At 40.0% G+C, this 23,056-nt stretch overlaps 1 protein-coding gene and 2 pseudogenes across 4 annotated transcripts in view; 2 read left to right on the plus strand and 1 right to left on the minus strand.

The window, feature by feature from the left end:
* CRADD (CASP2 and RIPK1 domain containing adaptor with death domain) overlaps positions 1-23,056 on the minus strand; it is a 208,277-nt gene that overhangs the window by 30,066 nt on the left and 155,155 nt on the right. For 3 of the 4 annotated variants that reach the window (XM_055336425.1, XM_055336427.1, XM_055336426.1), the window contains exon 3: positions 843-5,508. The exons of the other annotated variant lie outside the window; for it this stretch is intronic. In XM_055336425.1, the coding sequence (XP_055192400.1) occupies positions 5,207-5,508 (302 nt within the window). In that variant the 3' untranslated portion in view covers positions 843-5,206. Of the gene's footprint in view, positions 1-842; positions 5,509-23,056 lie in introns of those variants that run through there. 4 annotated transcript variants of the gene reach the window in all.
* On the plus strand, positions 6,240-14,577 carry LOC129516777 (ubiquitin-conjugating enzyme E2 L3-like; annotated as a pseudogene).
* LOC129516778 (60S ribosomal protein L18a-like) overlaps positions 14,483-23,056 on the plus strand; it is a 61,179-nt pseudogene continuing 52,605 nt past the window's right edge.

The following is a 23,056-nucleotide window of genomic DNA, read 5'->3' on the forward strand; positions in this document are numbered from 1 at the left end:
GATTAGCTGAGTTGACCCAGATCAGGACAGTCCAGCTGGCTCCCAGAATTGTGAAGTAGGTTTTAAGCCAACACATGTTGGGGTGGTTTGTTATTTAATAAAACTAATTGATAATAAAATTTAAATATGTCTGGAGCTAAACAAAAGAGGGATCCATCTCATTGTAACTTCTGGTGAATGTAAATATTTAACAAGGAACTCCCCTGATCACATCACTGTTTGTAAAAGTGACAAAGCAATAAAGCACTTAAAGATCCATCTCATGTAATAGGAAAGTGGTTAACAAATGATGACACGTGCCTACACTGGCACAGAATACCACTGCTAAACGTGATGGTGTAGGGCAATAGCCACACACACCAATTCCAGAGCAGCACAATATTGCTGCCCACCGGAACACACACACTGGTAGAACTGGAACACTGAGCTAAGTGGGTCACACAGAACAGTGGAGGGCTTCCTGCTGTGAGGAATAAATATAAAGCTCAGATTAAGCCCAGAATGTTTATGGGAAAGTGCTCAACTTTGCTTTTTCGGGATATGAGTGTACAGTAGCAGGAGCAGCAAACAGCTCTACTCAAGCAATGACATGGTTCTAAAGGGGGGGGGGGGCGTCAAGCAAATAGCAGGATAATGGCCAATGTTTTGACAGTGAAAGACATTCTTACAAATTCAGTAGCTAGAGTCTCTTAATTTCTTTAAACATGCTGCTGAAAATTACAGGACTTGAAAGTGTGCTCCAAACACAAAGGACAATGAAAATCACTGGCATGGAAAAAGCTTTAATGATATGGAAAGACAGCTATATGTTAAATAAAAGAAGCAAACTGTAAAACAGCACATATAATACAATCCCATATTTTTATTGAAGTATAATTGACATACAATATCCTATTAGTTTCAGGTGCACATCATAGTGATTTGATATTTTTACACATTATGAAGTCATCCCCATGATAAATCTAGTTTACATATGTCATCATACAAAGTTTTTTACAATATTATTATGTTCCCTATGCTGTACATTGCATTCTCATGAGTTATGTATTTTATAACTAGAAATTGGCACTTCTTAATCCCTCTCATCTATTTCACTGGCCCTTCCAACCCATCCTGCCCCCACACTCCATAACCAACATTTTCTTTTCTGTATGTATCAGTCTGTTATTATTTTATTTTGTTTGTCTTATTTTTTAGATTCCACATGTAAGTGAAATCATATGGTGCTTGTCTTTTTCTGTCTGATTTCTTTCACTTAGCATAATACCCTCAAATTTCATCTATGTTGTCACAAATGACAAGATTTCATTCCTTTTTAATAGCTGAGGAATATTCCATTGAATATGTATGCCACCTCTTCTTTATCCATTCATCTACCGACAGACACTTAGGTTGCTTCCATATCTTGGCTACTGTAAATAAAGCTGCAATAAACAGAGGGGTGCAGATAGCTTTTCAAATTAGGGTTTTCATTTTCTCTGGGTAAATTTCTGGAAGTGGAATTACTAGATTGTATGATACTTTTTTTTGTTTAAGGAATCTCCATACTGTTTTCCACAGTGGCTGCACCAATTTTCATTCCCACCAACAGTGTACAAGGGTTTCCTTTTCTCCACAATCTCACCAGTACTTGTTATTTCTGGTCTTTTTTATACTAGCTAGTCTGACAGGTGTGAGGTGATAGCTCATTGTGATTTGGATTTGCATTTCCCTGATGATGAGTGATGTTGAGTATCTTTTCATGTGTCTGTTGGCCATCTGGATGTCTTCTTTGGAAAAATGTCTGTTAAGGTCTTCTGTCCACTTTTAAATTGGATTATTTTTCTGGTGTTGAGTTATATGAGTTCTTTATATATTTAGGATATTAACCTCTTAGCAGATATATCTTTTGCAAATATTTTCTCCCATTCAGTAGGTTGCCTTTGTCTTGTTAATTAATGGCTTCTTTTGCTGTGCAGAAGCTTTTTAGTTTGATGTAGTCTCAATAGTTTATTTTTGCTTGTGCTTCCCTTGCCTGAGGAAACCGATCCATAAATACATTGTTAAGATTAATGTCTATGATATTACTGCCTGTGTCTTCTTTTAGGAGTTTTATGGTTTTAGGTCTCATATTTAGGTCTTTAATCCATTTTGAGATTATTTTTGTGAATGGTGTGAGAGAATGTTTCATTTTAATTCTTTTGTATGTAACTATCCAGTTTTTCCCAGGATCATTTGTTGAAGAGACTGTCTTTTCCCCATTACATATTCTTGCCTCCTCTGTTGCGGATTAATTGACCATGTATGTTTAGGTTTGTTTCTGGGCTCTTGATTCTGTTCCATTGACCCATGTGTCTGTTTTTGTGTCAGAACCATACTTTTGATTACTACAGCTTTACAGTATGTTTTGAAAACTAGGATTGTGATACCTACATCTGTTGTGTATCCTTTAACTACTTATTATAGTTATAGTTGATTTGATACAATCCTATTTTCATCTTAAAAAGAATATGTAGCCCTAGGAAAGTAACTAAGGGTAGAGATTAAAAGTGAGATGTCACAGTGGTTATCTTTGGAAAACAGAAGTAGGAGTAATTTTTAATTTTTTTATTCTTGCTCATTAGTATTTTTTAAACTGCTATAATGAGCATGCACTATTTTTGTCCTAAAAAAATCTCATAAAAGTTACAGTTTTTAAAAAGTAAGAGGGCATACTCATGAATGCATGTGCATGTGCATCTCAAACCAAAGTGGATTTTATATTTTCTTGGTCAGTGCTGGCAAGTGCTCTGCCACTGCACTGTACTCATCCAGAATTCTGTTGGGGGTAGGGAGCCTCTGGAACTGTAGAATCTTCTCCCATGCAAAAACACATAGACTCCTTCCTTGTAGGCACATCACCTACCTGATTCTCCTGGGAGGTGGGCAGATGCCATTCAGTATCACTTTCCACACCCAGAGGCAGAAACAAGGTAGTGACTAAGATGCTCTGTTCTTGCATTCTGCAAGTTTTCTGCCAGAACGTGAGCAGGCCCAGCAGGTGCAGCTGCCGTTTGATGGTGGAGACACCCTGCTCATTAAGGGCAGCAAGTCAGAGCTCTCTAATGACCCTGGCAGCCCCAGATGGGCCAGTCCATCACAAATTGTCCTTCGCTGCTCACAAAGCACTGAAGTGTCTTTGTACATGATAGATTCTCATTCCAAGCAAATGGTGGGAAATTGAACTAATCATCAGATCCACTTCTAAAATGCCATTTAGTCAGATGCAGCAAAGCCCAGCCTTACTCACGTGGCTATAAATGTGGTGAGAACAAAAGTCCAAGCAACTCTCTATTAGCAAACTTAGGGGGGCAAATAGCAATGTAATAAGTCCAAGGTTCAGAATGACAGGCAATTGGCTGAAGATGCAGAGAAGTCAGGCTATCACTAGCTCAGTGATGGGGCCAGAAGTCTATAAATTTTAGAAGACAATGAATTAATGGCTGGGCTACAAAATGGAAAATTAGAACTTATGAGGCCAGAAGACCATCATTTTGAACCGTTTGTTGAACTGTAAAAAGTAATTGATCTTTTTTCAGTAAAGGGAATATGGTTGCCAGACATCTGAGAGAATGCAATCGACATGCCACTGTCACCTTTTTGAGCACCCACTTCACATTCAACTCTACCATTCTATATGCTTGTCCTGGAATAGAGAGAGGTAAAAAGTATAGTTTTTTTCCCTTTGAAAAAAGTCCTGAGTTTGGTTAGGATTAGGAAACAGACTCCCCAGTTATTCAGAACAGATCACAGAGTGGGAATATTTATCTCTCCCTCTCTGTTGATTGGACCCATGGGAGAGTCAGTAAATTATATCACATGTTAAAGCTTAGCAGGAAACATGGTAACAGCACTTCCTCCTGCAGTCTCTTCAGCTTTAGCCACTATTCAGCTTTGCCTCTGAACTTGAGCCACATGCAGCCACAGCAGCAAATTAGCAGCTACCATTTCCTGGGAACTGACTAAAGACCAGGCACTAGATGAACCCTTGGCAGACATTCTTTTAATTATTACAAAAACCTTGGAGGAGGGGACGCTCATGTCCTCATTTGTAGAGGATTAGAGAAGAGGAGCAACTTGTCCAAGGCAATGCTGCTAGCAGGAGAAGAGCAGGACTCAAGCTTCTTCAAGGAGCATGTGAGAGAGAGGAGGAGAATCAGCATGGAGCAGTTGGAAAGGAGAAGTGCTCCAAAGACATTGGACATTCTAGACAATTCACCCCCAGAAAAATCACTTGATCTCACTACAGAAGGAGGCTCACCTCTCTTGCCCAACCACTTCACAGGATTTTTGTGAGGCTCAAATGAGACCACATATATGAGAAACCTTGAAAACAGTAAAGCATTTGACAAATACCAAGTGTCATTAATAAAAAGACAGAAGACTAAATCATACTCCTTAGGAACATAACACTTCAATCATGACTACCCCAATGGAAAGACCACATCCTCCTTTGTTCCCCAAATAAATTATTTAAATAAACGGCACAGGATTTTCTTAAGCAATCTTTTAAAGATGAAGGGCTCAGATATGCATGCTGGTACTTGAACTGGTCTTGCAGGGAGCCTCACTGTCTTGAATTTAATGTAGACACCCTGCCTGAGCAATTTATCTTAACTAGAGAAAATAACCATTTTGTTATTACTAGTAATTCTGTTTCAAAAAAATAACTACGTTATTTGACACTCTTAATCTATGCACTACAGGAATGAGAAAAAACAAACAATCCTATCTGACGAAAGGGCCATATTATATGTAGTAAATTAACTTTTTATGATCATCCCCATTAATAGCAAAATCCATAGGTCAGTTCCCAGGCAATACAGAAGTGGATGCTTTATATACAGGACACCTACATGTAATGTGATAACACAGTAATTTTTTTTGAGCCATTATGATTTACCAGTTTATTAAAAGGCACCCACAAAATTAAAAACCTGCACAATTAAAACAATGCAATCTTTAAGCAGTTAAAAACAATGAATTGTCAAGTCAATGTGGGAGAGCTACTGAGTAATCTGACCTTTCAAGTAATGTATACCAGAAATCCTATTTTCTCCTTTCATCTAAAGTTCATTAAAAAGAAAAGACCCCCAAAACCACCTGCCCTTGGAGAAAGTTAAGATTCTGCACACACAAGTTGGGGACACACTCCCCCAACCACAGGATGACGTGGAGCATGCAGGGGTCATTCCAACATGTCCTGGAGCACCGAGGGGTCTACCTCCACAGCCTGGAGGCCTCTGTATAAGCTCCAGAAGGTGGCCTGCTTCCCATAGCGCTGCCTCCAGCGGATGAAGGCCTCCACCATCTGCGACTGCACGTTGTGGGGGTGATTGGCCTTACAGCGGTAGATATCTGTCTGGGACAGTCCCAGAGCCAGCACCACGGGCTCCCACTCGGGGCCCAGCCTCTGGGCCAGCTGGTTAATCTGCCGGTCCGATGGTGAGCTGTTGAGGATGTGCGGGGGGAAACCAGTCATCCAGTCATCTGGGAAAAAGAAAGATATGGGGGTGAAAAGAGCAAACAAACACATCAGATGGGGGCAGAAATGGAAATTGTGGGGAAAAGAGCACAACGCTTCATATGGTAGGGCCAACTTTTCCTAGTCTTCTTGGGGGCTGCTCAGTAAAAGGTCACATACAGGAGCTTACAAAATACCATTTAGCATCTTTGGAAATGTTTATTACAGAAAATGTGAAAACAAGAAAATAAAAATAACTGGGAACCCCACAAGAGAAACTTAGTGATAACAATTTGATTTTGTCTTTTATGTATAAAACATATGTTTGGCATTACATGGCACATACAGCTTTATAACATGCTTTTCTCACTATCATCTCTTTCACCAGAGAGGCCAGGCAGGGGGTTCCAAGAGAATGAAGAATGACAGCCTGGGCCCCAGTTCCCTCTGGCACTGGGGTGGCGCTCTCTCCTGCAGGAATGGCTAGTGCTGGAGGATAATGGGCTAACCAGGACAGCTACTCTCTGCTGATAAACTCGAACATTACCAAGAAACACTGCAGTCTCTAACAGAAGCAGAACCAAAGAGGCCTGCCGAGAAAAAAATGAAACTCAGAGGCCATGAGGTAGCAGGATGAGAGTTACCACCCTGGGCCCAGCAAAGGGAGAGACAGCACATGCTATAGAAGGGCAATGAGGGAACCTGACCTTGCACTTCCTAGATCCCAGTCTCCCCGAGGCCAGTCTGCTGAGGAACCATGACACTGAGTGACTGCCTACAGATGTGCCAGGCATATCCAGTAAGAAGTACCATCAGTTACAATGCAGATAGCCTTCTAGAGGAAGGAGGTTAAAGCTAAGCCCTGAATGTGAGAAAGAATCCAATGAAGGGAAAGGTAAGGAAGCATGCCCTCAGCAAAGGAAATTGCCTATGCAAAGGCCCGGAAGCAGAAGATCACAGCAAATTCAAGAAAAGAAAGCAGTTCAGGGATCCCTGGGTGGCTCTGCAGTTTAGCGCCTGCCTTCAGCCCAGGGCGTGATCCTGGAGTCCCTGGATGGAGACCCACATCAGGCTCCCTGCACGGAGCCTGCTTCTCCCTCTGCCTGTGTCTCCGCCTCTCTCTCTCTCACTCTCTTTCTCTCTCTCTCTCTCTCTCTTTCGTGAATAAATAAAATCTTTTTTTTTTTTTTAAAAAAAAAAGAAGTTCAGTGTAGCAAAAGTGCAGAGATTGAGAAGGACGCTAAACATTCAAAATTCTGGTGCTGCTTATTGGTTAGGACAGAACTAGAAGTGAGGTTTTCATATTCCTGGTTCAGTCATGTGTACAACAGCACTACACTTGTACTACATTCTCTGTCACCAGCATCATGGGAATCTGAGTCAATCCCACTTCACACTCACCACTCATTGTTTAGATTTATGTATTCAATAAGAAGGCAAAAAACACCCAATTGGAATAGCTGTTTTCACTGCACATGCCTTTTATCCCAAAGCAGTTGCAAATATCTTAGCCACAAGTTTAAAAAATACTGTCAAGGGTTCTTTCTGGTGTTTGTCAAGACTGTAATTTTTAAAAAATGATTAGGAAACAACTGAAATAATGATGCTACTACTGACCAATATTTTATATTAACAGTAATGATTTTATGGCTTGTATAAAAATATGGACACTTTTATGCAGGTTCATTAAAAAATTCAAGCAACATAAAAAAGTACAAGAGAAAAAACAAGTTATCCAATATGTACTTAGAGTTGGTGAACATCATTCTGGACATCTCTTCATGCATGTATTCTGTATTAACTGCTTTTTTTCTCATAAGGGTTATTTAATTTTGTTTGAATATAACAGGAAAAAAAAAAAGAAACAGACGGGGTACTAAATGGCTTTCTGACCTATAGTTAAATATTCAAACACCACCACCAAAACACACACACACACACACACACACACACACGATTTAATGCCAATAAAAAATATATGAAAATTTAAGACATAAACCATGTATTCTCACATTAACACTGTATAACACTTGACATTTCCTCTTCCTTTCCTCGTATCTCATGATTTTTCTTGCCTATATCATTTTTGTTTGTCTGTTTTTTTTAGTAAGAAGAGAATGCATGCATGCGAGCAGGGGGCAAGAGGCAGAGAAGGGGAGAGAGAAATCTTTAGATAAGGATAGGTCTTGGTCATTCTCTATCTGTTTTCAAGATGATCTTCTGACCAAAGATTTAACTCTTCCTGTCTTTCAGAAAAATTTTCCTGGGTTGTATTTCTGCATTCTTTTTCTGTTCCAGATGCTCCTTTCCCCATCACCATGACTATCATTTTCTGCCTTATTACTTTACTCTTTTCCTGTGATCATCTCATGCCTTTTTTCTATTCATTTGATGGTTATGCTTATGCTGTTTTTTTTTTCCTGGTCAAATCTCATAGGGGTTTTGTTTCCCTCAAATTCTTTTCTTGGCTCTTCAATCTTTTTTTTAAGATTTATTCATTTATTTTTTTAGAGAGAGCAGGAGGGGCAGAGGGAGACGGAGAGAATCCCAAGCTGACTCCCTCTGAGCACGGAGCCCAATGTGGCTTGATCTCACAACCCTGAGATCATGACCTGAGCCAAAATCAATAGTCAGATGCTTACCAACTGGGCCACGCTGGCACCCCTCTTCAGTCTATCTTTTAAAACTCCCATTCCAACTCAGATCTATTAGGATGGCTACTGTCAAAAAACTCCAGAAAATAACAAGTGTTGGTGAGGATGTAAAATGGCATGGCTGCTACAGAAGAGTATGGTGACTCCTCAAACAACTAAAAATGGAATTATCATATGACCTAGCAATTCTACTTCTGGGCCATATACCCAAAAGGATTGAAGCAGTGATTCAAAGAGATATTTCTATACCCATCTTCATAGCAGCACTATTTCCAGTAGCCAAAAAGTGGAAGCAACCCAGATGTTTATCAAGGGATGGAAGAGAAACAATACTATACATTAGAATATTATTCAGTCTTATACAAACCTGTGATCATAAAGACAGTCTGGTACTGGCACAAAAACAGACACATAGATCAATGGAACAGAATAGAGAACCCAGAAATGGACCCTCAACTCTATGGTCAACTAATATTCAACAAAGCAGGAAAGAATATCCTACTGGAAAAAGGACAGTCTCTTCAATAAATGGTGTTGGGAAAATTGGACAGCCACGTGCAGAAGAATGAAACTGGACCATCCTCTTACACCACACACAAAGATAAACTAAAATATGGTCAAAAGATCTAAGTGTGAGACAAGAATCCATCAAAACCCTAGAGGAGAACACAGGCAACAACCTTTTTGAATTTGGCCACAGCAACTTCTTGCAAGATACACCTATGAAGGCAAGGGGAACAAAAGCAAAAATGAACTACTGGGACTTCACCAAGATAAATAGCTTCCACTTTTCAAAGTACACTGGCACAAAACTAAAAGGCAACCTACAGGATGGGAGAAGATATTTACAAATGACATAACAGATAAAGGGCTAGTATCCAAAATCTATAAAGAACTTATCAAACTCAACACCCAAGAAACAAACAATTCGGTTATGAAATGGGCAGAAGACATGAACAAACATTTCTCCAAAGAAGACATACACATGGCAATAAGCACATGAGAAAAATGCTCCACATCACTTGCCATCAGGAAAATACAAATCAAAACCACAATGAGATACCACCTCACACCAGTGAGTATGGCTAAAAATTAACAAGACAGGAAACAACAAATGTTGGAGAGGATGTGGAGAAGGGGGAACCTTTGTGCACTGTTGGTGGGAATGCAAACTGGTACAACCACTCTGGAAAACTGTGTGGAGGTTCCTCAAGAAGTTAAAAATAGAGCTACTCTATGGCCCAGCAATTGCACTACTGGGTATTTACCCCAAAGATACTGTAGTGGAATGCCATAAGCAGTGTTCATAGCAGCAATGTCCACAATAATCAAACTGTGGAAAGAGTCATGATGTCCCTGGACAGATGAATGGATAAAGAAGATGTGGTCTAAACGTACAATGGAATATTACTCAGCCATCAGAAAGGACGAATACCCACCACTTGCTTCGATGTGGATGGAAATGGAGGGTATTATGCTGAGTGAAATAAGTCAATCGGAGAAGGACAATCATCATATGGTTTCACTCATATGTGGAATATAAGGAATAGTGAAAGGGAAAGGAAGGGAACTGAGTGGGGAAAATTAGAGAGGGAGACAAATCATTTGAGACTCCTAACTCTGGGAAACAGACAAAAGGTTGCAGAAGGGGAGATGGATGGGGGGATTGTGTGACTGGGTGACAGGCACTGAGGAGGGCACTTGATGGGATGAGCACTGGGTGTTATACTATATGTTGCTAAACTGAATTTAAATAAATAAGTTTAAAAACAATATTATTCAGTCTTAAAAAGGAAAACATTCTGACTCATGCTACAACACAGGTGAGACTTGAAGACATTATGCTAAGTGAAATAAGCCAGTTACAAAAAGACAAGACTTCTATGATCCTGCTCTTAAGAGGCACCTGTAGTAGTCAAATTCATTGAGATGGAAAGAATGGTGGTTACCAGGAGAGAGGATGGGGGCAATGGGGAATTGTTTAATGGGTAGTCAGTTTTGCAAGATGAAAAGAGTTCTGGAGGCTGGCTGCGCAATGTGAATGTACTTAATACTCCTGAACTGTATATCTAAAAATGGAAAAGATGGTAAATTCTATATGTATTTTACCACAATTAAAAATAAAAAATAATAAAAAAATTTAAAAAATTAAAATTAAAAGTCTCACTGTTGTTTTATCATAAACTACATTGAGTTTTTATTTCCACTGAATTGATCCTGAGGTCTCCTATAGCACGAAATACTTGTGAGGCTGAGTTTTCTTGCACTGGGTTTCTGTTCAGGCCCAATAGGTTGCATGTTTACTTTTTGCAAGCTAAGTTCATTTTTTCTGCTATAGCATTTTTGCATAGTTGTCATGACACATCCTCATATTGCGCACATTTAACATGAGCATCTCTATTCAGGACTGTTTGCTGTCTTATAGTAAGCCAATGTATACTTGACACTTTCTTCCTCTGAGCTACAATTTGTGGTTGGTTGACGCTTGCTATGCAGCATTTTGCCACAGAAGAGAGCTAGAACACACCAGGCCTGCCCTTGCTGGGGGTCCAGGGTACAGCTCTCTCTTTTGGAAGCCAATGAAATGTTTTATACCAGAGCCTCCTCTCCCTAGCCAGGACACACTCACTCCTGTGGTCTAGTTTTTGTAGCTCAGCACAAAAATGGCCTGCCCTGGGTTGCCTTTCTGCCTCTACTGAGGATGTCTCCTGACATTTACTGAGGCCATCTACTCATCTCCTCCACCAGCTTCTTTTCATACTGATTTGAATTAGCAGGGGTCCTTAGGATTCTGTATCCTTCTCTTCTTTTCTCAGGATTGCTTCTGCAGGGTCAGGGTGGGGTGTTTCCTTTTTTTGAAGAGTGCCTGCCACTTTTCAAAGCACATTGGCATAAAAGTTGTGACTGACTTTTTTTTTTTTTTTTTTTTTGGTTGCAGCTGGCATATGTTTTTGTTTTTAACTGCTTTTTGGTTCAGTTCATTGGGTGATGGGGAGGGAGCCTCCTCGATTCTGCTACTCCGTCATCTTTCTGATTCCTGGCCAACTATTAATGCAACATAGGCTTTGGGCCAATTATTTGGGAGTGAGGGCAGTATTTGCTCTCATTGCTCCACACTTTCAGGGTCATATATCCCTTGGGAATACTGCCACATAACTGGGAGATGGCCAGCAGTCTGTGGACACAGGCTGGAGCAAAGATAACTGGCACAGAAGTGCTATTCAGCCAAGAGCACATCAAGCCCTTCCATGGAGACATTACACACATGAAGAGATAATAACAGCTGTTTGTGCTGTCTGACTTCTAGCAGGAAAAGTATCCTCATGAGGCCCTTCCAACTCATGAATTCTACTGAATATGACGTTACTTAAAAAATGAGAGTCCTAAGGCTTTAGTGTCAACATCTAAGGATATATACCACATAACATCAGGTCAGGCTATAAATTAATCCACTGTGACCATCTGGCCACTGTTTCTCAGAGCTTGATGTGTATACCACTAGCAGTGTACAATATGAAATCAGGTGATATATGGGTGAACATTCTTTTTTTTTATGGGTGAACATTCTGTATTAGAATAGTCATGTATCTATTTTAATACAATTAAAAAGCATAAATAACATTTCAAACTTACGACTCCCGAGAATTAAGATAAGTAAATAAATGTTAAATAGCAGATATAGAATGACAAAGTAATAAAAAAGTAAATTTTTAAATAAAAAGTAAATTTAAATAAGAGCAATAAATTAGCAGTAGAGGTGGTACAAAGATATAGCAAAAGCTATACAAATAGAACCCAAATGAAGTGTGGGAAGTCTGGTATTTCTCAACAAGTGCATCACAGGCATTTAGGGCAGAGCTGTCCAGTGTATGGCAGGGTCTTTAGCATCTGTGGCCTGCACTTCCTACGTGCTAGTAACACCCCAGCCTGAGCACGCAAGTCCACATACCCTGGGGTGAGGCACAATTGTGCTTGCTTAAGAACCACCAGATACTATGACATAAGTATCCACTAGTCTTAAATAGCTTCCTCTATACTTACAGAATTTCTCTCTTATACAGATCCTAAATTTTTTATGCAACTCTTTAATCCCATTCTAAGTTAAAACTCCCATGTTTCAAACAAAACAGCATTCTCTAACAAATCCATCTACCATAATGAAGCCATCCATTTGAAGGAATAAATGCCCCACTCCCCATTTCCCTTTGTACCCTCCCATCTCTGTGGTCATTACATCTCCAACCATCTCCTCCTCTCATTCATACTTAATTAATCTCCTTTTCCAATTCCTATTGCATATACGGTCAGGTTTAAAAGATTCATACGTAACTTTTTGTTTCTTGAAGGATGTTTCTGTCTCCCAAGCTCCTTATGGACAGAGATCATGTCTTCTACTTCTTGCCCTCCTTCTCCAATCTTTACCCCCTTGGTGAGCACAATATGGAACTCAATGTACAGTAACAATCATATCTTTCTTTAAATTTTTATTTTATTTAAATTCAATTATCATATAGTATATTATTAGTTTTAGAGGTAGAGTTCAGTGATTATCAGTTGCATAAAACACCCAGTGCTCATTACATCACATGCCCTCCTTCATGCCCATCACTCAGTTATTCCTGCCCTCCAGCAACCCTCAGTTTGTTTCCTAGAGTTAAGAAAAGACAATTATCATATGATTTCACTCATATGTGGAATTTAAAAAACAAAACAGAGGATCATGGGGGAAGGGTGGGGAAAAAAACAAATCATATTCTTAACACAAGAAGTTCCTTCAAGTCAAGTTTCCAGTTCACAATCTCCACTAGCTATGTGCTTCTGACTTTATTTGTTCTAGAAAAATAAGTCATTTCTTCCAACAAATCTTCATGCAGACAGCACTCTCTGGTCTATTTTGGCTGAGTGTACAATCTCCAAGTGAAGGAAAGTCCACAAGTCCAGCTTCCTGTCTGGTCGACTGCCCCTTTTTGATCTATATTCTATAATATGTGGGAACCTTAATACTGACCTAAAAAAGAGAAACTATACAGGATTAAAAAGCACAATTCATAGACTGAAGATTATGGAGTAAAGGAAAGGCACAGCAGACCCATAAGCAGTTGCTAGGAGATTCAACTAAATCTATGCTCAGGAATCTACAATAACAGAAAGGATTTTAATTATAAAATTCTTTTAAAAAATATTTTACTTACTTACTTGAGAGAGAGAGAGAGAGAGCACATGAGAGAGAATACAAGTGGGGGAGAGGGGCAAGGGCAAAGGGAGAAGCAGGCTCCCCACTGAGCAGAGAGTCCTGCACAGGGATCAATCCCAGGACCCCAGGATCATGACCCAAGCTGAAGGCAGATGTTTAAACAACTGAGCCACCCAGGCACCCCCTATAAAATTTCTTTTTAAACCTCAACTATTTTGTAATATAACCTGAGGTGTAAGTACATATATAAGTACATGTTACATATGTAAGTAACAGTGACTTGGTTGGACATGGGGTTGCACTTTTAAGAACTATATATGTTCCTTTGCAGAATTTGGTAATATAGCACCTTTCCCAACTCTCTACTGCAATTAACCACTATCACTGATAGAAGTATCATATGCTTTAGGTCTGCTGGACCAGAAAAAACTTGAGCTAAGAGACTGTCCCTTTCTAGTGTAGCCATGTTTTAGGAGCAAAAGGCTAACAACCCCTGCCTCAAGGACATGAAAGGCCTCTTACATGTAAGGCCTCTGCAGGTTGAGTTTTGGCCAAGCCCAAAACCAATAGGACAGGGTATTAAATCTTCTCACAAGGCCGCAGGAGTGAAAATTTGCTGAACAATAATCTATAAACACTCACAAGTATACTAATACATTTTTAAAATCTAGATGAATTGACACTGGGAGATAGATAGGAAGAAATCCACAAATGTGGAATGAAAAACTTCTGTAACATCCAGGTTGATGAAGCTAATTTATTGACTTGGCAAAGGCTTATTGTTCCTGACAACCCTCCATATGATAAGGGGGCCTTCAGAATCAAAATCAACTTTCCAGCAAAGTACCCATTCAAACCACCGAAGATCACATTTAAAACAAAGATCTATCACCTAAACATCGATGAAAAGGGGCAGGTCTGTCTGCCAGTAATTAGTGCTGAAAACTGGAAGCCAACAACCAAAACCAACCAAGTAATCCCTCATAGCACTGGTGAAGGACCCTCAGCCCAAGCACCCACTTCAGGCTGACCTAGCTGAAAAATACTCTAAGGACTGTAAAAAAATTCTGTAAGAACGCTGAAGAGTTTACAAAGAAATACGGGGAGAAGCGACCTGTGGACTAAACTCTGCCACCACCGATTCCAGCGAGCATGAGCGGAGACCCCGAGCAGCGTATTCAGACACCCCGCAAAGCAGGAAAATTGACACGTGCCACCGCCTGGCGTTTGCTTGTGGTAGTTACTAACTTTCTACAGTTTTCTTAACCAAAAGTGGTCTAGGTAACCTGTAAAGAAAGGATTAAAAATTTAAGATGTTAAAAAAAAAATATATAGATATATAAAATGCCAAAATTAGTACAGGAAAATATAGAAAACTTAAATAGACCTAAGTATTAAATACATTAAAATGGCAATCAAAGCCTTCCCCTGCTAAAGAGCCCTAAGCCCAGACAGTTTTATCGGTGAGCTCTATCAAATGTTTATGAAACATTTAATTTCCTATCTTCTATAAACTGTTCTAGGAAATAGAAAAATAACAAAAAGCTCTATAGCCTATTTTATTAGGCTGCTTTATTTTTTGTTCCAAACGGGATAAGGAGAATATAAGAAAAGAAAAATTACAGGTTCTTTTCAATTATTATTTTAGATGTAAAAATCCTAAATATTAACTGAGTAAAAAAAAATCTATTTAAAATAGATATTGTAAATGAGTAGAATTTATCCCAGGATTAAATAATTTTAATATCACAAGATCAATTTATTCAACATATCAATAGTCCAAAAGAGGTAAGTCACTGTCATCTTAATAGATGCAAAAAAGTAGTTCATAAAATTTGACATGTATTCATGATTTCTTAAAAAGATTTCTTTAAAAATTAGGAATATGGGGAACCCACTTAACATGGTAAAGATTGTAAAAGCCTTCAATACCATATGATTTAATAGGTAGCTTGTAAACATTTTCCTTTTAAGGACAGAAACAAAACAAGGATGCCCAACGTCACCATTACATTTAACCAGAGCTATAAAGAAAAAAAAGAAGTTAGGTATAAGCATTTGAAGGGAAGAGACAGAACTATCCCTATTTTCAGATTATTCAATCTAATACGTAAGAAAAGTCCAGGATCAATAGATCATCCATTAGAGGGGCACCTGGATAGTATATTTGGTTAAGCATCTAACTAGGTTTTGGCCTGAGTCATGGTCTCAGGATTGTGAGATGGAGCCCCATGGTGGACTCCACACTGAGTAAGGAGTCTACTTGAGACTCTCTCTTGTTCTCCTTCTGCCCCTGCCTTCCCCTCCTCAAATAAACAGATAAATCTTTTTCAAAAAAGGTTAATCCATTAGAACAATTAAGAGGGTTGAGTAAAATTGCCAGATAACTTAAAACAAAAACCAACCAAACACAAAATATGATAAAAAATAAAAGAAACAATAAAAACTATAAAGTATCTAGAAATTAAATTAGCAAAGATCACACAAGACCTCAACGGGAAAAATTTTAAGCATTAATTAAAAGACACAGCAAGATCTGGATAAATGGAGAGTCATTTGTGCTCTGGGTAGGATACCATTATTATAATACAAACATGACAATTCTTGTAATAACAATTAAAATTTTATAATGGGGAAAGGAGAGGCTTTTTCCAAACTGGGGAAAACTAGCTATACAAAGAAAAGTAAAACTGTACTTTTACATCACACCATAAAAAGTGATGGAGTCTGTGTGGATAAAGGTACAAACATAAAAGGTAAAACTACGAAGTAAATAAAAATAACAAAGAGTATCTTCATGACCTGTAGTAGGAAGTGTCTTTTTAAACGAATCCCCAAAAGATGAATTTTTTTACCTCAAAATCAAAGATTTCTGCTCAGTGAAGGAGATCATCATTCAAGATGATAGAGCAGAATGGACAAAGATACTTGTTAATATATAAGACCAGGAGGCAAGACTATCTGGACTTATATGGTACTCCTGAAACCAAGAGGAGAAAGATAAGCACCTCCACAGAAAAAAAGGATGAAGGTATGACAAGGTAATTCAAATTAGAGGAAACTAAAAGAGAGAGAGAGAGAGAGAGAGAGAGAGAGAGAGAGAGATGCTCAAACACAGAAATCTAAGAAATAACAATGGAAAGAATAATAATAAATCCCTTTATGTGCCTAGAATTCTAGGCCATACCGTTTTGGCAGAGTTGTGGAGATGTAGGAACTATGTTCAGGGCTGGCGGGAATGAAGACTGGCCAGCCATTCTACAAGCCACTGGGCATGTGGGTCCATTGGAATGTGGTGTATGTATAATATTGCTCCTATGTCCATGTACCTAAGAAAACCTCTGAAAAAAGTCCCATAAGGGACATGTAGAAGGTTGTTTATACAAAGTTGCATTATTTGTGCTAGGAAGTATACATATGCCTTATAACCCAGTTCTCCTGTTTGGGGGTTTCTAGATCCCAGAAAAATCCTCACACAGATTCGTGAACTGGAATCTCTAGGCTGTCTACGTCAGGTAATGCTGTGGGAAGAAAGGAGCTAGAAGCAGTCTTGGAGCTCATTACTAGGGGAAGAGACAAACAAGAGGGAGTACAGAGGAAATGCTGGACAGTTAGGATAAAGCAAAAACATAAGAAAAATGAGACTTATACCAATGCAAAATTAAAAATATGTATTTCAAGACAACACCAGGAGTGAAAACACCACAAATGATAGAATGTATTTGAGAGAGAAAGAACGGTTTGTTATGGGAGGGACAGGAACAGAGGGGTTGGGGATGCTGCAGACAGAAAGCCAACCTGACCGGCTACCTCCCAGGGACCCTGGTCCCGGAGTACAGCAGCTCAGAAGAGAAATCCCTTTGGCTGAGGGACTGGCTGCCTGGAAATGAAAGAAAAGCACCTTGAAAAGAAAACTAATTAGAACTACTTGTTGTGAGTAGAACAATGTGGTCCTCACAGAAAGGTAGAGAAATAAGTCTTTCTAAAACCTGATTCCAGGATGATGAAGTGACCACCCACTCCAAATAACAAGGCTGTGTTGCAAAATACAAGAAAATCATACTTATTGTAATGGAAAACTAGATTTGACTATCAAGTCCATGGAAGGTCAACAACAAAACTATTAGCAATAATTGAGTTTTCACTGAAATAAAAGGCAGGAGGTAGAGTGGCCACAGCTCTGGGCTAAGAATTAGCAGGCGTGGTTCCTACCTAAATTTGAATCTGCCATCAACTAGCCATATAACTTGGGGTAAGGCATTTAAATTTCCTCAGATCATTTTCTCATTTGTAAAAAGTAAAACCAGATGATTGCCAAAGCCTCATTTAGATATAACATGTTATATTATCTTTTTTTTTTTTTTTTAACAAAGCAATTGTATTTTCTACAGATCTTTTTTGACTTCTCATTAGGAAACAATTATTCATTTATTGTTGCATTGCTTTTCCCTATATGTCTTCTAGACAGAACAAAGACTTCTGAGGTTTTAATCATAGTTTTTGCTAATCTGTTCTGCTAAAAAACGATCACTGATGGAAACTTATCCTCCCTACAGTAAACAAAAACAAAAACATCAAAACCTCAGTGAATATTGGTAAAATCAATTTTTTCAAAATAGTACAAAAACTTCTAAAGTTTGTTACAATTTTCTGTACCATTAATTTTTCTCACATACTTGCACAGATCTGAGTCAACTCCATCCACCTGTCATTCATCCTGCTCCTTGAAACCACCAGCCAGCTTGGAACCTTAGGGCCTTGCACTAGTCGGTCCCTCTCCCTGGAACATTCTTCCACTGTCTTTCTCCATCAAATATGACTCCTATCAAACAGAGCCCCCCAGTTGACCACCCTATTCTTAATCACAACACCCATTCCACTCTGTGATCTCCCTTATTTACGTACTACTTTCTGATATATATATTTCACAGATGCACTGTATTTTTTGTTGCCATCTTCCTCACCCTACACATTCATCCCATCTCTTCTAGAATGTAAGCTTCTTACAGGCAGGAGAGCTTTGTTGCTTTTGTTCAATGATGTATCCCAGGCACCTAAAATTGTACCTACCAGATAGTAAGCAGTCACTACATATAAATGAATGTTGTTGGACAAATAAAGCAATTAAAATCAATGATCCATTACAATTACGATATATTCACTTAGCTCTGCTTCCTACTCTATGGCTAGGGTGTTACCAAATGCTCCCACCTTTAGGTTCTTAGCACTCAAACCAAAGAAATTACGCTGCATAATCTGGGACTGAATAGAAAATGAAAAAGGGAGTATGACTCCCTAATAGTAAAATATTGTCAAGGTTAAGCGTAGGCAGCTACCCACTCTCCATACTGAACTGGACCACACCCATGTTTAATCTGAAGAGAGTTAGGAAGATTCCAAGATGTTTTCTGGATAAATACAGCAAACTGAGGCTGATTCCAGTCTTCATCCTCTCTAATACTTAAGGAAATGAACAAAAAAATAATAAAAAATAGGTCAACAAAAAAAAAGATGGCAGAACCACACTCTAATTCCTGATTCCCTGAATCTGTATGGATTATCCAACAAACTTAACTGAGAGGTTCACTCTAATATCCCCAAATCTGGAGGGGAATGAATTAAGTGTTATTTTTTTCTCTTCTGACTTCAGTAGACTGAGGATGGTAACTCAGAAATGTGAACAAGGCCTGGCTACCCTGAACAGAAGTCACAAGGCATTTCACGAGGGCCCAGGAAGGACCGCTGGACACAGGTGTTAAACATCGCAACAAACAACTCAGCTGTGCTCACCCCCTGCCCTGAGTCTTTTGCCCACATGTGTCCTTAAGCTCAAGGGAAGGAAACAGCCAGTCCCCAAGGGGTCACAGAGGAGAAATCATCCCAGTGATATCAGAGCACCAGAGGCAGAACCCAGCTGCTCCATAATGAGCAAGATGGAATGATATGATGGCAAATGAGAAACACACTAGAGTAACAACAGATTTACAAAGGGAACATTATGTAAAACAAAAACAAAACAAAACAAAAAACCTGATATAAAAACCCAAAAATCCATAGGTTCCCCCAAAGTAAGAGAAAGTCTTCTGTCATAAAACAACTTAATAAGAGTATAATAGGGACATGAATACAGTAAAACAATAATAATAATAATCAGATAGTCCAATAACAAAATAAGATTTTAAAAGAAGTTTCTCGGAGATCCCTGGGTGGCTCAGTGGTTTGGCGTGTGCCTTTGGCCCAGGGCGTGATCATGGGGTCCTGAGATCAAGTCCCACATTGGGCTTCCTACATGAGGCCTGCTTCTCCCTCTGCCTGTGTCTCTGCCTCTCTCTCTCTCTCTCTGTGTCTCTCATGAGTAAATAAAAAAAATATTTTAAAAAATAATAAAAGCAGCTTGTCACTCATGGGTGGAATTTAAGAGACAAAACAGAGGATCACAGGGGAAGAGAAGAAAAAATAAGACAAAATCAGAGAGGGAGACAAACCATAAGAGACTCTTAATCCTAGGAAACCAACTGAAGGTCCCTGAGAAAAGGGGCAGGCAGGGCGAGGCTGAGAGATAGGGAGGAGGCCACAGAATCAGGCTCACAAAAATCCCCAAAGTGCTGAGATATAAGGACACCAGAGATTTCCTTAAACCAAAGAGAGGAGCGGTATAATACGGCAATGAGAAGCTTCCGTGCTCGGGGCCCTGCCATCCCCATGCTGGGCACAGACTGCCCCGAGCACCGCCGTGACCCTCTGCAGGGCGCTAGCGCTTGGCTACCCCCCTCCTGCACTTGGAAGGGCCCCAAGCCTGGCTTAGTGCTCTGCTGCCGACACCTTGCAATTCTTCATCCTGCTCCAACAGGCTCTGCACCTGCATTTTGTGCAGGGCCCCACAAATGATGTAGCCGGTCCTGCTTAGAGGAATTGGAGGGGTTGTGCCAAAAACATGTTCTGTCCCCAGAGCCTAACACATTATGTGCTCATAAATATTTTCGAAATGAATGAACTTCACTTCCACAGTCATGTGGGTGACAAATCTCGTACTTCTGCTTTTACCTAAACTTCTACACTTGAAACTTACAGAGTTAGGATGTGCCTTAGATTTTGAATTTTTGAAATAGGACATATACAATTTTCTACAAAATCTCCACACAGAAGAAACAAAGAGAGAAGCCAGCAGCTGGGCGACTTTTCTACCTCAGTTTCTAATACCTTGGCTCCATCTATACACATGGTTATGACCTCGATCCCCTCACACTCACTCACTCACTCACTCACTCACTCACTCACACACACACACACACACACACGCGCACATATACACCTTTTCCTGAGGAGGTTTGGGACTTATTGGCACTCTGAAGAACACAAATTTATAGCACATACGAAAAAAGCAATTCAAGGGGTGTCTGGGTGGCTTGGTCAGTTAGCTCTGCCTTTGGCTCAGGTCACGAACCAGGGGTCCTGGGATCGAGTCCCGTGTCAGGCTCCCTCCTCCACAGGGAGCCTGCTTCTCCCTCTCTCTCTGCTGTTCCCCCCACTTGTGCTCTCTGCCTGTCCAATAAATACATAAAGTCATTTTTTTAAATAAAAAAAAGCAATTTGAATACAATTCCTGAAATCTGTTGGAGTAACAGTAGACAAGTAAGAGACACATTTGAAAAAACATTCTGACATACATTTTTTTGTTGTGGTAAAATATACATAATATAAACTTTACCATCTTAGCCACTTTAGACTTACAGCTTAGTAGCATGAGGTACATGCACGCTATTATGCTGCCAACACATCATCCGTCTCCAGGCCTTGTCATCACCCCCGACTCAATACCCAACAATCGGCTCCCACTCCCCGCTGACCCCCAGCCCCTGGTAACCACTGTCTACTCTCTGCTTCTATGAAATTGACCATTCTGAGCACCTCACATAAGGAGAATTATCAAATATTTTTTCTTTTGTATCGGTTTTGTTTTGCCTCATGTAATGTCTTCAAAGTTCACCCCTACCATAGCCTGTGTCAAAACTTCGTTCTTCTAAGAGGCCGAGTAACATTTCACTAGGAGTACAAGCCACATCGTGTTCATCTATTACCTGTCAATGGGCATTTCGGTTATTTCAGATATATTTTTAAAACAAATATATAGAGTGTCTGGGTGACTCAGTTGGTTAAGCGTCTGCCTCTGCTCAGGTCATGATCCCTGGGATCCTGGGATCGAGTCCCACACTGGGATCCCTCCCCCACAGGGAGCCTGCTCTTCCCTCTCCCTCTGCCTGCTGCTCCCTGCTTGTGCTCTCTGTCAAGTAAATACATAAAATCCTTTTAAAAAGTAAATTACATATATATATGTATATATATACATTATATATATATATACACACACACATAATTTTTTATACTTCCTTGAAAGCTTTTCCATTTTACAACATGCAGCCTAAACCTTGATGATGATGGGGCTGATTTCTCTCAGCACTCGTGAGCTAGCCAGCACTTCCTGCACATATAGTCTGGGAGATCTTCTGTGATCATGAAGAGAAAGGTACAAGAAAGAAGTAAGGTAACCTCTCTGGAGAAGTCTTTGGTCACACCTGGGTTTATCAGCAGTGTATCAGAAATCTCCACTGCACACCCACACAGCCAGCAGGAAGGTGAACCATAAAAAGGGTTGCACGGATGCACAGATGCATTCATCAAGAGTTTTACAGCCCTGGAGAAAACCCAAATCACAGTATTATTTTGCCTTGAAGCCAACTCAGGCAAGTGAGATACGGAGCCTCTCTCAAGGAAAGTTATTTTTTCATTACCAGAGCTTGTGGTGTATCTAGGATGAGGTATGGGGGTGAAAGAGTTGATGTGAATGCTCGCTTCTGTGGCCTATTATGGAACATGCCAACCTTGTTACCATATTATATTTACTCAAGTTGGTAAAGGCCTCAATAAACCAAACAACAATCCAAACATTGAACAGTGTCTGGTGGGGTCTGGTGATAGTTCTCCTTCTTTCCTATTTCTGTTCATTTCTGTTCATTTATCACATATTTGTAGAGCACCTACTATACATGTGGCAGCCATCCTTTTAGTCACGACAAAAGTGAGCAAGCCTGGGAAGGAGGCCATACACTTGCAAACAATAAACAGGCACATAAACAAGATGACTTCAGAGTGTGCCGGTCCTACCAGGGACATAATGGAGGAGATATGAGGGTGAAGCTGCATCACTTCCTTGTTTGGACTTCCTCCTCCCTATCTCACATGTTCAGCAGTAGCTAGATATTCACATCCCACGCTCTGAAGAGAAATCTAATCTGGAAATAGAGATTTAGAACTCTCCGGGTGGTGCGTGAAGTCATAAAGGGGGATGAAGAATCTTGAGGAAGTATGTGGAATAACAAGACCAAACACTGATCTCTAGAGACATCAACATTCCAGGGTGAGCAGGGTCGGAAGAAACAGAAAGGGCAGAGAGGGCCAGGCATGTCCAAGGAGAGGGAGAGTCTTTGGAGAAAGGGTGTGGCCAACAGGGCCAACCAGAGATCCACCACCAGAAGCCCCACTGCAGATGTGGCTGGTGATTCAACCACCACCTGGCACTGGTTGTTACCCAGGCAATGGCATCCTGTTCTTTGAATAGGTCTGGCTTTGCTGTGTGGAGGTAAGGGGAGGGAGGGGGAACGAGGAGATGGCAGGGGTGTAGGACACAGAATCGGCAAAGGTTTCCCGATGAAGATTAACCTCAGCAAA

The sequence above is a fragment of the Nyctereutes procyonoides genome, unplaced genomic scaffold (assembly GCF_905146905.1).
Source record: "Nyctereutes procyonoides isolate TBG_1078 unplaced genomic scaffold, NYPRO_anot_genome, whole genome shotgun sequence".
Lineage (NCBI taxonomy): Eukaryota > Metazoa > Chordata > Mammalia > Carnivora > Canidae > Nyctereutes > Nyctereutes procyonoides.